This window comes from Microplitis mediator, chromosome 7, assembly GCF_029852145.1.
Source record: "Microplitis mediator isolate UGA2020A chromosome 7, iyMicMedi2.1, whole genome shotgun sequence".
NCBI classification, from domain to species: domain Eukaryota; kingdom Metazoa; phylum Arthropoda; class Insecta; order Hymenoptera; family Braconidae; genus Microplitis; species Microplitis mediator.
Window position 1 is genome coordinate 35,929 of NC_079975.1, and position 16,306 is coordinate 52,234.

The 16,306-nt window shown below is 27.0% G+C and overlaps 2 protein-coding genes across 6 annotated transcripts; both read left to right on the plus strand.

The window, feature by feature from the left end:
* Window positions 1-1,988: 1,988 nt before the first annotated feature.
* LOC130671214 (class E basic helix-loop-helix protein 22) lies at window positions 1,989-4,284 on the plus strand. Of its 3 annotated transcripts, none has more exons than XM_057474961.1 (6): window positions 1,989-2,164; window positions 2,427-2,499; window positions 2,579-2,783; window positions 2,876-3,138; window positions 3,209-3,432; window positions 3,632-4,284. In XM_057474961.1, exons 3-6 carry the CDS (start codon window positions 2,655-2,657, stop codon window positions 3,880-3,882), a joined length of 867 nt encoding a protein of 288 aa, XP_057330944.1. In that variant the 5' UTR covers window positions 1,989-2,164; window positions 2,427-2,499; window positions 2,579-2,654; the 3' UTR covers window positions 3,883-4,284. The 3 variants fall into 3 exon arrangements, with proteins under 3 accessions (XP_057330944.1, XP_057330946.1, XP_057330945.1); XM_057474963.1 differs by having other exon boundaries at window positions 1,989-2,160; XM_057474962.1 differs by lacking the exon at window positions 1,989-2,164 and adding an exon at window positions 2,270-2,348.
* Window positions 4,285-5,969: 1,685 nt separating this feature from the next.
* On the plus strand, window positions 5,970-14,620 carry LOC130671212 (probable serine/threonine-protein kinase DDB_G0282963). 3 transcript variants are annotated; one of them, XM_057474958.1, is made up of 5 exons: window positions 5,970-6,590; window positions 10,552-12,072; window positions 12,156-12,574; window positions 12,651-13,067; window positions 13,139-14,620. In XM_057474958.1, the coding sequence occupies exons 2-5, from the start codon at window positions 10,572-10,574 to the stop codon at window positions 14,585-14,587; spliced, it is 3,786 nt and encodes a 1,261-aa protein (XP_057330941.1). In that variant the 5' UTR covers window positions 5,970-6,590; window positions 10,552-10,571; the 3' UTR covers window positions 14,588-14,620. The 3 variants fall into 3 exon arrangements, with proteins under 3 accessions (XP_057330941.1, XP_057330942.1, XP_057330943.1); XM_057474959.1 differs by lacking the exon at window positions 5,970-6,590 and adding an exon at window positions 7,401-7,882; XM_057474960.1 differs by lacking the exon at window positions 5,970-6,590 and adding an exon at window positions 10,112-10,377.
* Window positions 14,621-16,306: the final 1,686 nt, after the last annotated feature.

Consider the following 16,306-nt stretch of genomic DNA (forward strand, 5'->3'; position numbering starts at 1 on the left):
CATGGCAAATTATTATTATTATTATTTTTTTTTTTTATTAGAGATTGTTAAAAAATTTAATTATCGCCATTGATCAATATAAATATTCGATATAAAGTTAACAATTTTTTTACATACAATAGTAGCAAAATATTATTATAAAATTATAATTTTATCGTCGAATGTTAATTTAAAGAAATGAAATACTTAAATTAACAAATATTAATAATTAGTTATGAGTAATTTTTTTATTTAATGAATGAATTATATAATTAATAACACTATAATTATTTAAACATTAAATTCTTAAGAATTTGTGTAACAAGAAATGAAAAAAGAAAAGAAATAAGTAGGTAGTGCATAACGTATATTATACTCAACCTTTTAAAAGTAATTAGATATAAAACTATACCGCCAAATAATTTAGCCCTATCCGAATTATTTTAGTGTCCAGTATACTGTCGCGTATTTTTTACGCACATCAATCTTGTTACACTTTAATCTATACAACTAGAGGCGATAAGAACAGTAAAATTGAATATAAATTTGAGATATATAGAATGAGAGCGATAGAAAGCGAAGGGTGTTAGAATAACAGGATAGTTATGAGGTCCAAGATTGGGAATTATGCCGAGTAGCAAAATAGCGGTGTTATATATGTATATATGTATATAACATCGAGTTTTAGAATTTTTTGTAGCGAGTAATAGGAGTGGAAGAAAGTGAAAGAGAGTGAAAGAGAATAAAGGAGAGAAAGAATGATAGGGGTGTGTTTAGTCCGGGAGCTAGAAGCTCATGATGCTGTATTGATCCAGTTGAAATGAGAGGGAGCTAAAGTAAGCCGCAGAATGTTGTCATGGTAACTGTTCTCTACTGATGTACCCCTCTACCCCTCATCTATATATCGAAAACCATGGGGCCGGTGTACCCCCAACGTATATACATTTTTATAAAAATACAAGTTCTTGGCTCTTTGGTTTTATATATATATACATATATATATACATATAGCTTTCAACAAGTTTCTTATTTTTTGGTGTATATATTTCGATTTTTAATTCACACGATTGGTATTCTGAATATTCACTTGAAAAATAGAAAAAAAATTAATTTTTAAGAAATTAACAAGAGAGAGATGACGGCGGTTGTATAAGAGTTAATAAGGTGTACACATTTGTACGCTTTAATTTATTACCTTTTTATGATCTTTATACTCTAACTCACTCATTTTTTGCTCTCTAAAAATGAATTAGTGAAATTCTCGTGAATCAGTGGATAGTCACTATTTCTACAGCTATAAGTATACCACTAATTCAACCAGTGGTATACTTATAGCTGGTTCCCAATGAATATTCACTAATTTGGAGTGAATTTCACTGATTCATTTTTAGAGAGTGGACTGTATGCAAACAAAATTATTTTCATCTATCATATCAAATGTAGAGACCAGATATTCTTTAGGTCCTAAGATTTTCAAATATATATATATTTTTTTATTTTAACGTTTGTATTTTTAGTTTTAGTCGGTGCGTTGAATTTTTCTGTTTTTGGTTTTCCACTTTTGATTGTAGTCTTTCTTATACAATACTCGCAGGGTTACTATCATATATTTCTCTCCCGTGTTGTGTTGATTATATAAATGTATTGAATGTAGATACTTATAGATAAAATATCTCTGCATATCAGTGTATTATTCTTGTTATAAATATGTATACATAATTTTCTGTGTATTCATGATTGGTAGTTTTTATTTTATAATTTTTTTGTATGAGTTTATCTTGTTGTTATATAAATTATAAATCGTATGTAGCAAATTAATAATAATATAATTTTATACATAATAAGCTGTTTTTTTTTGTTTAAAATGGTATTATCATTATTATAAAACTAGTATCCAGTATCCAGCAGCATCCCCTAAAAAGAAAGAAAGAGAAAGGTATAATGTTTAGTAATGGTTATTATGGCGCTATCTTTCGGATTAAATGTGAATTAAAATCACAGTAGGGCTCTAGGGGTTGTTGAAAGCTTTAGTTTAGTTAGGAGAGTTAGGATTCCAAGAACCTCGAGAACCAAGACCAGGAGATTTTGTGGTGGGAGAGATGAAAAAGAGAATTCAATGAAAGGGATGCGAAAAATAATTTTTTTTAAGTCCACGCGGGCGCAGGACAAACTTGATGATAAGTAGGTATGTACTATTATTTTAATTGATTAAAATAATATTTTTATCAATCGATAGTATATATATTTTTAAAAACAATTATTTTTTAACTGTTGTTAAGTTATTTATCATTCTTAAATAATAAAAATTTATAGAATAATCAGAGTGATTGTATGAGTTTGTTAGGGGGTTCAATAAAATGGCTGTGATTGTGTGTCCTTTATCACTTAAATAACTCTTTTATTATAAAAATTTTAACATAATTAGTAATTTTTTGTTGTTGTTAAAGATAATAAGCATTATGGAACGTAAAAAATTGAATTAATGTTGTGAATACCTGTAACGAGTCTTGTCTTTTACTTGTAAGTATAATTTTATAAATAAAATTATAAAAAAATTATTTTTATTTGTATTAATTAACTTATTATTTGTTAAATTTAGTGCCAAATAATAGACCAAAAAGATTAAAATAATAAAATTTATTTTAAAAAATTGAAAATAATAATATAAATATATTATGAGATCTTATGACGGTGAAAGCAGTTCAGGTGATGAAGATGATCGTCGTGATATACTTGCGGATAATAATTTAAATCAAGGAACATGGCGTGGTTCAACACATCCACCATGGGCATGGGAACATCGTGTAAGAATTGTTATTTTCGAAAATATTATTATAATAATATGTGTAATTAATAAATAAATAAATATATATTTTTAAAATAAATAAAACGAAAGCATCAACTGCAAAGTCAATCAAATGCTGCTGCATCATTGGAATCAATAGCTGGATACTCAGCACCACCACCAGCATCAGCGGCGCATCCAGCTCTAGCAGTACCTTCAACGGGTTACTCTGGGTCTGATCATTCACAAAATCATGGGCGACGAACTCCATTGGGTACAGTAGGTCTTGGAGGATTTTATTTTCAACAACAGCCACAACCACATACTTCTGCTAGTGCTTTGTCATCTGATGAAAATCGCCCTGATCAAGAAAGGTTACATCTTTACTTGATATTTTATAAAATATTATTATTGTTGCTACTATTTTTATCATTATTTGTACAGACCTACAGGATCACGTTTAAATTGTCCTCCAAAATCTAAAAGTTCACGTCAAGGAAAAAGCGTCAGATTAAATATAAATGCTCGTGAGCGACGAAGAATGCATGATTTAAATGATGCACTTGATGAATTACGTTCAGTTATTCCTTACGCTCACAGCCCATCCGTAAGAAAATTATCAAAAATCGCAACATTACTATTGGCTAAAAATTATATTCTCATGCAAGGTAATTTTTTAGTTGTTTATTTATAATATCAGATAAATAAAAAAAAACATATATATATATATAATAATTTGTCACAGAAAATTTTATCATATATCTTTTTTATGCATTTTGTACACAAGATACGAGGTTTTGATAGAAAATATTTAAATATGTTAATAAATACCTTTTATATTATATATTAAAATAATAAATAAAATAGGTAACGCATTAGAAGAGTTGAGAAGAGTAATAGCAGTACTTCAATCGCCACATGCACATACAACGGCACTACCCCCTACACCAGTCTCATATGATTTACTTCAAGGATTTCCTGGTAAACTATTTCAAGATGTACCAGAATTGCAAGGTCTTCATGCATTAAATACATCAGGAATAAATGCTGCTGGTCCACTAAGTAACAGAACAGTGTCTACTGCAGATATAAGTATAACTGGGTCAGAGTCAACTTAAAAATTAACGAACAAGTATTTTTTTATTTTTTATTTCCATAATTCTATTTAGGAAAAAAAAAAAAAATAGAAAATTATATTCATTATTTCAATTAATTAATTGAATAACAATAATGAACAAAGTCTGCTTGAATAAATTAAATCAAAGTATTGAAAGTACTACTCATTAAGATTTGAAAAAAAAAATGATTATGATAAAATTTAAATTATCTCAATAATAATTTTAAATAAAGCAATAAATAAATTAACTGTCGGAAAAATTATTGAGTTTTAAAATAATAATAATTACTGACAGTTAATTATAAAAGAAAACGATAGTCAATATAGCATGTGATACGTGTCAAGATTTTAATAATAAAATCATATGCGTCAATAATTAATTATAATTATTAATTATTATAAATTTATATAAACAAAACAAAAGTCTATATATAAAAATATATTTATTATTCTCTATATTAATATCTAATATTTAATAGATTATATTTATAGTGTGTGTGTGTGTGTGTGTGTATGTGCAAAAGCAAAATCGCTCAGATAAAAATATTGCAAGTGCCAAAGAGCATAATGGACTAATCATCAATTAAATACTTAAACAATTAATGAAACGATTGGTTATTTGATTAATTTTGTAACTAAGTGAATATTCATTTATATTTTAAATAACTTAAAAATTTTAATAATCATTTATTTTATATTAATTTATTTCATTTGTATATATAATAAATATACAACATATATAAATATATGAATATGTCAAGTCGTAATGGGCAATAATTAAAAATAAATTTACAATTATAATATTAACAATATATTATAGGGTAAAAAGATGAATTGTAAGAATTTTATTTATAATTAAAAGTAACTACTAGTATATGAAAGTCAATAAATAATTAAATTAATAATAACTGTAATGCTAATAACAAAGAAAAAAGAAAAAAAAAACAATAAATTAATAATTACAACATAAAATTAAAATAAGATATTTTTATTTTGAGAATATTTAAATATTTTTGCGTTATATTATCAATTGCATTATCATTATCAAGCTAGAGTGTTTCCAAAAACCTCCATAATATTAAAGCAACACTTGTCTCTGTTTTCGAGCCCAGAGAGCTCAGTAAGCTCGAAAATCTTATTATTGGTAAACTTTTGTGCTCTGCGAGGTCAAAAAACGATTGGACCGAAAAGACATATAATTCACCTGAAAAAACTTAATTGTTGTCCAGCGATATCTTTGGAAAAAATCGACCGATTTTTACATGCTCTGTGGCAATTTAAATAGCTTGTTGTTGATTGAGACTTTGAAGTAATGAAACTTAAAACCAAATCGGTCGAGCGATTAATAAAAAAAAAATTTTGTTTTTCAATAATTATTTTTTGTATAATTTATAAATTACTTGATTAATTGACTTAAAAATCTAATGAGTTTTAAGTCTTAGTAAGGCATTTCGATTGCCGCCAAGATCGCTCAAACCGGGGTTGATTTGTGCCAAAGATATTTACACACACTCACGGTTGGATTAGCTTTATAGGATCTCAAAATGTCAAGATTTTATAAAAACTCGATTTTTTTTTTAAATCTAATCGAAACTTATAACTTGGCTTTTTTTTTTAAATTTACAATTTTCATAGCGGGAAGTTAAAATAAAATTTGAATTAATTTTTAAATGAATGATAATAATTTAACTTGTAATAATTGTGTGATAAAATCGGAATTATTATTACCGACTTGCATGGTTTAGACAGAATCGATTGTCATGATGATAGCAATAATATCATCATGACAATGCTGACAACCTGGTGGAAATTTGCGCATCAGTAAATATTTGCTAAGATAACTAAAGCTAACTGAAGCTAACTTCGATATATTTTTTTTCTTTCAATTTGTTTACAAATAATAGGTATATGCAAAAAAAATAAACTGAAACCCGATAGAATTATTTATGTGTTTATTTGGAAAAATAGTGAGTTGTTAAAAAGGAAATATTTATATGATAATAGCAAAGAATAACAAAAAGAAATTAAAAAACAAAAGAAAAAGCGAGTGGAGATTAGGAATTGGCGGTTGTCAGTTGTCAGCACTGTCACTTATTGTCAGTGATTGTTGCTGTTGCTGTTGTTTGCTGTTGTTGGAGTTTCGAGTTATTCACACATTCACAATTATTATTAAGTTATTACGTTGATTACGTTATTAGTTGTGGTTGGTGCAAGCTGCCAAGGATTGCCAAGTTGGTGCGTTGCAATCGTGGATTGTCGTGGATATTGTGATCCTCTCTCTACTTTTACAACTTTTAACTTAACGATTTTTAATCACTCCTTCTTATTCTTATTATTTCGATCACTAAAATTGTCATTATTCTGGTGCTGTGCTAGTGGATTTTTATCAATAAAAATGAATCTGACTTTACATTGATAAAATAAATATACCCGTTTCGATATCGTAAATAGGTATAGTTTGAGAGGTTCAAGATGGCTTGTATTGTACTTGTAGCAGCCGTATATAATTGACTGATTAAACGCCGAGTGCTTTCAATTATATTTTATTTATCATTTTCATTATTATTATTATTATGTTGATTTATTTGTTTATTTAAATTGTTTACTCAATCGATTTTAAGTAACATTTAATGTCAAGTGCTTTTTAAACTGATGATATATATATCAACTTAAAAATAAAAATGATAAGGGAATAATTATGTTTTGAGGGTGAGTTACATGTGGATCTATTTTCTCTTAATTTTATTTATTTTTACGCTTATGTACGAAACTTAAAAAATGAATATAGGATTTGTCGAAAATTATTTGGTGTAGGGTAGAAGGGAGTGATTTAACGAAACTTTTTAACTTTAACTGATTTTAATATTTAACCAAGTCGTATTTTTATTTTATTCGTTTATTTTAATTTAAGTGTAATTAAATTATAAATAGGTACGGCTTATCTGGGTTTATTTTATAAAATTAAAAAATATTTTATCCTCAATCGCTCTAAAAATCGAAATTTAAAAATATATGCCTACATTATTTAAATAATAAAAAAACTTTTAAATTTTTATCAATTTAAATTTAAAAATTAAACATACTGAAATTTAATTGATAAACATAATTTCAGTCCGGATGATATGATTAGAGTAGAGTCCGTATTTGTACGTTTGCCCATCCGCTAATATATAATAAAAAAATAAAAATATCTCGTTTGCTGCCTATGTCAAGGTTGCGTTATTTAAGTTTATTTAACGCTTTCGTGATTCAGCTGTACAATAATTATTTAACTTAATTAACTGGTGACATTTTTTCGGCAATAATAAATATATTTATATGTGTCTATCTGTAATATAATAACATGTTCATGGCACATATGTAACATATGCTTTGCCGGGTTCGTCTTTTCGAATTTTCAAAAATAAACCGCCATTTGAATTATCATAGTTCTATAAAACTATAGATGTCGCTTGCAATGGACTACTGTCACGCCGATGTTGTTGTCACGTTGTCAGCAGTAGTGACAATAGTTATACTATAATATACATCATCACTGTACTTAGTTATTAAATGGAGAGAGTAAATTTTAATTTTACAAGAAAAAAGAGGACACAGACACATACCAAAAACATAAATGTCTGTTGTCTGTTTAACGCCAAAATTATTACAAGTTTTAAGTTTTTTGTTTATTATATTTAAACATATGGAAATTAGATAAGAAAATTTTCATTTGAGTTTTCGTCATAAAAAAAACTAAAAAAAGAACTCCAAGTTACAGATAAAATAAATTTAATTAGTGATTTTTCTCCTTTTTTTCTCGAGCTATTGTGGTCACAAATTTCTATAAATGTTTATTGATATTCAAGGTTTTTTCTAATTAAATCAATTATTTTTATAATCAGTAGATTAATTTAATCGATTTAATATTGTGTTAATAAATTACTTGATAACAATATATAGATTTTAACCTACTATTTGAGTGTGTTACAACAAGTGTAGAAATATATTTATGATTGAGAGTAAGTAAAATATTTTAGAATAACAGTTAAAAACCTAATGACTAGTGTGAGAAAAATAAATCAACATGAGAGAGTATAATGTAGTGATAGAGAAATATAATAAAGACAAATTAAAAATTTTTGGTAGATGGATTGAAAATCATCGGGCATCAAACACTGGTTCCCAGTTTCCATTTTCCAGTTTCCAGTTGCCACGGCGACCGGCATTGATTCCTTTCCCTCTTTAACTTTTAAATTCCCTTCATTTTACACACACACTCTTTCTCTATAAAAAATGAATAAATTCTTTATAATTTTTGTTACTTTATTAGATTTTCTCTTAATGTACAACATTAATTGTATGGATACACAAATGAGCATTAAACGATAGTCCATCATCACGGGTCGAAGAGAGAGAAAGAGATAAGGAGACAGTAAATTTTAGATTTGTCAAGATTTTTAAAATACCAACAAAAATATAGTCAGAATATAACAACATATAACACCAGTTTATAAAGCTCTAGTATGTAGATAAAACAGATAACGTTCCTTAACAATCTATATATAATATATTAAAGGAATAACGGCAAACGATTTTATATTATTTTTTATTTAATTAACTGATAAACATTGGAAACTTAAAATCAATAGTTTTTAGCGTTGTCTCAAGTTTTTTTTATTTTTTTTGAGGAGGATGGATTATGTTTTACCTCAAGTGTTTTTATAAGCGGCATTTTAAATATTATCAACAACAGAGCAGTCATGTGTGTTGATCAAGCAAAAGTATGAAAAGTAAAAAAGTAACTTTATAAAACTATAAACAATTTAGGAGTGTCCCATAGGTCCCATACTTTACCTCGCACGTGCTCCTTTATATTACCCTTTTATTTTTCCCTTTCACTCGTTAATAAATATCCTCATTATCATAGTATGACCAAGTTTTTATTAAGTAAAAACTATATTAAACCTATACAATTAAAATAAAGATTAAACTTGATTTTTTTCTCTAATATTAATTTTTATTATAATTATTACATTCTTTTGTTGATACATATATGGTCATAAATTAAATAATTACTAAATTTTAATATTATCAAGATAAATTTATCTGAAAATGAAAATATAAAAAATTTACGGTGTATTTAATATTTAAACGCATATTGGTTCTATAGGCACTGCTACAGAATCTACACTAATATATACATATATACTATGTTAATGTATACTGCAGTAGATGGTAGAATCGATTCTCTTCTCTCAGCTCGAATAGAAGCAACATGGAACAACTTGGATATAATATCCCACTCTCTACTTCCCTCAACCTCGTTTACAAACCCCAATATACAATACTATATACTTCCACAGTTCCTCTATCTTATAAACAAAAAGAAAAAAAATAAACTATTTCATCGGACCTTGAGCTGAAATGCGGAAAAACACAATAGTAATAACATAAACCTAGTGTACTTAATTCTTTATCTTGTTTATATTAAAAATAACACCAACTACTACTATACTAATTAAACTCTACTAGTTGTCCCTTTCAGTTTAAAATAAAAACTCAAATTTATTCATTAATTTCTTATTCCTCGTTATATTTTATTTTAAACTTTAATTTATTTTCATCATTACACCTTCTTCACATAAATAAATTAATAATAAAATATATTTGTAAAAAAAGTATGTTTATTTTTTTATTTTGCGCGAACAATATACACAAAATTTTGTAAGAAGATCGCGCATGTGCTAAACGCTTTTTCGTTCGTTGAACTGCTCGTACTCACAAAAGCATAATATATATATATATGAACAAAATGGTATTTATATGTGATGAATCTATAAAAGAAAAATAAATAAATAAGTTTATTTTATTGTTAACTATAAAGTAATTTTTTAAATATTAGAAAATATGTTTAAAAAAATAAATTTTATCTCCCAACACTAACTTATATATTTATATATCTGTTTAGTAAAGTATAAAACGGAGGACAATACAGAGTAGATAGAGTACTCCCGCGACTGACCCATTGCATTTTTTTTAAATAAAAAAAAGAGATGTTTATATAAATATATACAGAGCTATAATATTGAATACGAGTTGTATAGAGTATAGATATAATATAGATAGAGGAGAATATGAGGAAAAGCTAAAGCTAAAGAGAGTAGGTGACGCTGCGCCCTATACTACCAAGTAGCCTACCAAGTAAAGGTACCAAGCCAACGAGGATTGACGCTCACTCTAACGCGAACCGCGAATCGCGAATCGCAAACCAGTCAACGGGTTCCACGCGCTTTCTTTTCAACTCTATACTATCTTTAACTATTTTTATATCATGATAACTATTTCATTTTAATTATAGTATCAATAATAAAATTCATTGATATTAAATATTTATAAAATTCTTTAATTTAAAAATATCAAAATTTTCAGTAAAATATTTATACTTACGCGAATAAAATAAATATGTGTGTGAAAATATTGGCATGTGGTAAACTTGAGTTTTACAAAGACTCTGGTATTTTATTAATAATCATAATTTCTTATATTAATAATTAAATATTTTGTTAGTTTTTTTGGTATGCGCGATTGTACTAGCACGCGCGTTACTTATTGATTCCTTTTGCTCCTCATTATAATTTTATTATGAAAATAATTGTATTTATTTATTTATTTATTTATATTTTTTCAGATAAAATAAAATAATCAAGAATGAAATCATTGCCGACAAGTGATACAAATAGTGCCGAAACTAAAAATGAAACCCAACAAGACATTAATACGGTGGATACTCAAATAAATCCTTCAATTCAATTTAACCAATTAATATCATGTAATAATGATAACAAAAATCAATTAATAGACAATAGTTTAGTATTGATAAGTAGAAATGAAACAGTGGTAAAGTGTACAGAAAAATTGACAACGACAACAACAAAAACACCAGCAACTATAGCTGCAGAAAAAATAGAAAATCAAGAAGATGTTAAAGAATTAGATATTATTAAATTACCAGATGAATTTGTGCCTATTACTAATGATAAGACAATATTAGGTCTCGAGATATCGGATGAGGAAGCCAAACAATTGAAACATGACGTACGTAGATTGTCTCCAGTGCTCGTGAGTCTTCGCGAACGTACTCTTGGTGAAATATCATTGACACCAGATAATAATAATGCTATTAGTAGTTGTAGTAGTAGTAATAAGCAATCAGAAGAGATAATTTTAACTGAAGATTCAATTACTAATTGTTTATTGACTGAAAATAGTAAATTATCATTAGAAGAAACAGTTAATCAAAAAGAATTAATGGTTATCTTATCACGCGTTGACGATAATAATGAATCAAGAATAAAAGACGATTGTGAATTAATTGAATCCGAACAGGTTAATAAAAATAATAATCATTGTTATAATCCAAGTGCAAGTGTTAGTGTTTTTAATAACAATAGTGCTAATAATAATAATAATAATAACATTATTAATTGTAGTAGTAGCAGCAGCAGCAGTAGTAATAATAATAATAATAATAATAGTGATGAATTAGATAACTCATTCAATATATCATCAAAATATTCCGAAAATGATCAATTAACACGTAAAAACCCACTGGTATTAATAGAACGAACGGATAATTTTGAATTAAAAACAAATCAGGATGATTTAAAAATAAATCATAGACTTTTTGATGAATTTAATGAAAAGGGCCAGAATAACATAAAAAAAAAACAAATAGTGGGAGATAGTGTTGAATCGATAATAATTAATAAAGAAATTACCGAAACAAAAAATAATATCGAGGATCCGATAACGAGGTGTAGAGTTGATGAATTCGAGTTAGAGAAAGAGCTAGAGCCAGAAATAGAGCCAGAGATAGATCTAGAAACTGAGGCTGATGTTCATCAAGTTTATGCTGATGCCGATGCTGATGCTGATACTGATGCTGATGGATTGACGTGTGATGAAGCTCCACTGCTGAAAAGACTTACAGCTACCGAAGAACCAGAAGCATTTACTGAAGAAGATTCTGCTGAAAGTTTGACGCTAAATACGAGGAATGTTGGGGATGAAGTTCGATCAGACGGTAGTGATTCGGGATTAGGAAGTGAAATTCCTGGTGATACTGGTAATGCTCCAGCACCTGAAAGTGACTCGGAGACTTCTTTTCTTGACAGGATTCCTGATGATATTCTTGGAGATAAAGAAAAAGGTATTATTATTATTTATTCTTCTTTTTTTTACTTTTATTTTATCTATTAATAATAAATTTTATTTAATTTATATTTTTTTCAGTAATAAATACACTTGAAAATTTGGTACCGAATGTCAGTAGTGAACCACCATTGGCATTATTACCATTGCCGAATAATCGTACCCCTCAAAAGAGCAATCTTAAACGACATATGATTGACTGCATGGAGGGTGAACCAAGTGCTAAAAAAAGTAATAATAATAACAATAATAATAATAATAGTAATAATAATACCACCACCACCAACAACAACAACAACAATAATAATAATAATAATAATAGTAATAATAATAGTAATAATAATAATAATGATAATGATATTGATAATAAAAGTAATAATGATAATAATAATGAAGATGAAGAAAAACCGGTTATAACAAAAAAGCGCAACATACACTTTGATGCCGTCACTGTATATTATTTTCCAAGAGCCCAAGGTTTTACTTGTGTACCATCCCAGGTATTGATTTTGTTAAGCTTAAATTTACACTTTGCTTTATTTTATTTTTAATAATATTGTAAATTTTTAACAACAGGGTGGTAGTACATTAGGTATGAGTGCAACTCACACACACGCCGAAAGATTTTCATTGACAGAGCATGCGGCTGAACAGAGGAGACTTCATCGAGCACGATTAGCACAATTACGATCCGAAAGGGCGGCTAATTGTATTGCTGAAGCTGCTTCAAGTTCAGAAGATCCAAGTGATGATACTGATGAGGAACCTAGTGACACTGAGGATCTTGATATTGACAGTTATTATTTTCTTCAACCAGTACCAACCTGGCAAAGGCGAGCTTTATTACGTGCCGCTGGTGTACGTAGAATAGATGGTATTGAAAAAGACGATTGTCGTGATATTCGTGCCAGTAGAGAACACTGTGGCTGTGGCTGCAAAGGATATTGTGATCCTGAAAGTTGTCCTTGTTCACGTGCCAATGTTAAATGTCAGGTATAGTACTTTTTTTTTCCTTCATTTATATACATATATATGTATTTATTTATTTAATTATTATTTTTAAGGTTGATAGAGCAGGTTTTCCATGCGGTTGTTCACGTGACGGGTGTGCAAATAGTTCAGGACGGATAGAATTTAATCCTGTTCGCGTACGAACACACTTTATTCACACATTAATGCGTTTGGAGCTCGAGAAAAAACAACGTGAAGAAGAAATAATAACAACAGCAACAACTACACCAGCAATAACATCTGAACGGGATTCAGCTAAAAACTTTGAAAAAAATTGTTCAGATAATCATACATCAGAATCTTCTTTATCAGAACCCTGTATCGGTACAGGTTTTACAACTCTTCACTACGACGATTCCGACACAGCAGTTGTAACATCAGTATCAGCAACAGCATCGACAACAGCAACAGCATCAGCATCAACATCAGCAGGAACATCATCAGTAGTAGCAGTAGCAGCGGCAGCGGGCGTATTATCAGTACCATCGAACACATCACGTGAAGATAGTTTTGATTTGTATGCAATACGTGACGATTGTTATTCAAACGAAGAGAATGTTACTGATGACAGCACACGCAATAAACTCCATCCAGAATTCAATCAAGCTTTCCAAAGTTTTACCGGTCAATCTTTTCAACCAACTTACCAAAATTACTCAACTTATGAATCAATGCCATCGACATCACGACATCATCATCATCATCATCATCATCATCATCACCATCATCATCACCATCAACATCAACAACATCATCATCATCATGAACAGCAACAACAACAACAACAACAACCACAACCACAAATACATGATCCACAACAACAACAACAACAGAAGCAACAACAACAACAACAACAATTTACCCAACAATTTGATCAATCATTTATACATTATAATCATTATCAAAATTCATCAATAGATATATCAGGTTCATCATCAGTATCTATATCTGCTTCAACTTCAATGTCTTCAATAGCTGGTATATCGATACAAACGAATTGTCATCATCATCATCAACAACAACAACAACAACAACAAATTTATTCAACAACATTCTCGCAGGATGATAATGCGCAACAGCAGTACACTAATTTAAATTCGGTACAACAACCAATGCAGAGTGTTGTACAACAATTGGGAAAACTTGAACCATTTTCAGAACTACTAGCTGGACGTTATTCTTATTATGGCGATATTGAACCTCAGCCAATAAATAATTATCATGTTGCTAACATTATCAAAGATAGTAATAATCATTATAACCATCACCATGATAATGATAATCTTGCCGATAATGGTGATGATAATGGTGACATCGATAATGTCCATGCTGTTAATGATGATGATGATGATAATGATAATGATAATGTTAATAATCACGATAATGGTAATAATAAAATCAATAATCTAATTAGTAAAAAAATAACAGACAATAATGACGATTGTGACGAAAATTTTGGAGAAATAATTAAAAAATCAATAGTTGAAACAGTGTCTGCTTAATAATGACGGGTTTTTTTTTTTTTTTTTTTTTTTCTCAAATATTATGTATGATAAAAAAAAAAAGTAACAGATGATGATGATGATAATTATTATTAATATCTCTGTATTAATAAGACTTGACAATCTTGACCGATGTTAACGATACAGTTATAGATTAATATAATAATAAAATGGTAAATTATTATTAGGATTATCATTAAAATATAAATATTGAGCATAGTAATAATAATAACAATACTTAATTTTTTGTAATTGCATCACTATTTTGGCTGAGACAATGGACTTAATTAATATTTATATCCTCAGGTAGTTTGATTATTAAAATGACTTATTATCTTAAGTTTATTTAGTTGTAAATATTTTTATGACATTTTTATCTATTATCATAATTGAAAATATATAAATTTCTTTATTTTATTTATATTTTTAAAATTTTAATGAGGTATATATATATATTATTTTTAGAATATAGCAGCTTTTTTTTATTTAAAATTTAATATCAAAAATACATGACAAAAAATGTTTATCTATTTTTAAAAATTGAATTAAGTATGTAGAACAAAAAAAAACCAAGCTACCTTAATGATTAATTCAACAATAAAATGTTAAATAATTACTATTGTAATTATAGATTATAGATACAGAAAATAGTTAAATAATATTTATATTAAAACAAGGTTGTGACCAATTAGAATCAGTTTAAAAATTACTTAATTATGTTTTAATAATTAATTAATTCAATTTAATTTTCTTCGCTTCTGTAGCTCATATTTTGAACATAAAATTTTGAAAAATACTCATAATATTTATAGATGGTAATAATTAAAGGATAAAAATCATATGATGAGTACATCAAATATGTATAATATTTAATGCATAAATTGATAATTACAATGTGCATTATATATATATTAAATAATAAAAAGTAATAACTAATTATTGTTAAATAAATAAGGGAAAGAAAGTTTCATAACATAATATTTGTTAAGTAAAAAATTGGTTGTGATATTTTATTCACATTGATATCACGTTAATAATTATTAATTATTAAATTAATAATAACTGAAACAACTGAAAATAATTAATAATGCACACAATTTAATATACAACACAAATATTTCATTAACAATTAATTAGAATAAATTAAATTACCGTAATTAGTAATTAAATATATTTACAATTTTTTACGGTGCTATTGCATACGCACTTATAATATTCATACGATTAATAATAATAATAATATCATGTTTATATATATATATATATATATATATATATATATATAAATATTAAATTGTGAAAATTTGGTGACAACTAAGCAATTTTCATTTAACTGATTTTTAATTATTTTAAATTTAACAAAATAAATAATCAAAAATTTTTGTTATTGTATAGAACAAGTAAATAATTAAAATATAAATAAACATATATGTACATCATGTATTTATATTAATAATAATTATTAAAGTTGTATGGCGACACTAAAAAAAAATATACATAAATATTAAATACAATAATAGTAATAATAATTACTATAAATATAAATATAATAGAAAGATATAAATGTAAGGAAAATATAGTAAATAAGACATATAATTTATAGCATTTTATTGAATGTTGTGAAAAAATAATTACTGATTGTCTTTTTTATATCAATTACAAGTTAAAAGAAGTAATCTTGTTTTTCATATAAACATGGTTTATTTTTAAATTTCAAAA

What these genes read in the sequence shown, in the direction of transcription:
- LOC130671214 (XM_057474961.1), top strand. Translation starts at nt 2,655, where the DNA reads ATGAGATCTTATGACGGTGAAAGCAGTTCAGGTGATGAAGATGATCGT. An exon ending in CATGGGCATGGGAACATCGT is followed by an intron (nt 2,784 to 2,875) that starts GTAAGAATTGTT and finishes ATAAAACGAAAG; the next exon opens with CATCAACTGCAAAGTCAATC. An exon ending in AAATTATATTCTCATGCAAG is followed by an intron (nt 3,433 to 3,631) that starts GTAATTTTTTAG and finishes TAAATAAAATAG; the next exon opens with GTAACGCATTAGAAGAGTTG.
- LOC130671212 (XM_057474958.1), top strand. Translation starts at nt 10,572, where the DNA reads ATGAAATCATTGCCGACAAGTGATACAAATAGTGCCGAAACTAAAAAT. An exon ending in TCTTGGAGATAAAGAAAAAG is followed by an intron (nt 12,073 to 12,155) that starts GTATTATTATTA and finishes TATTTTTTTCAG; the next exon opens with TAATAAATACACTTGAAAAT. An exon ending in TTACTTGTGTACCATCCCAG is followed by an intron (nt 12,575 to 12,650) that starts GTATTGATTTTG and finishes TTTTAACAACAG; the next exon opens with GGTGGTAGTACATTAGGTAT.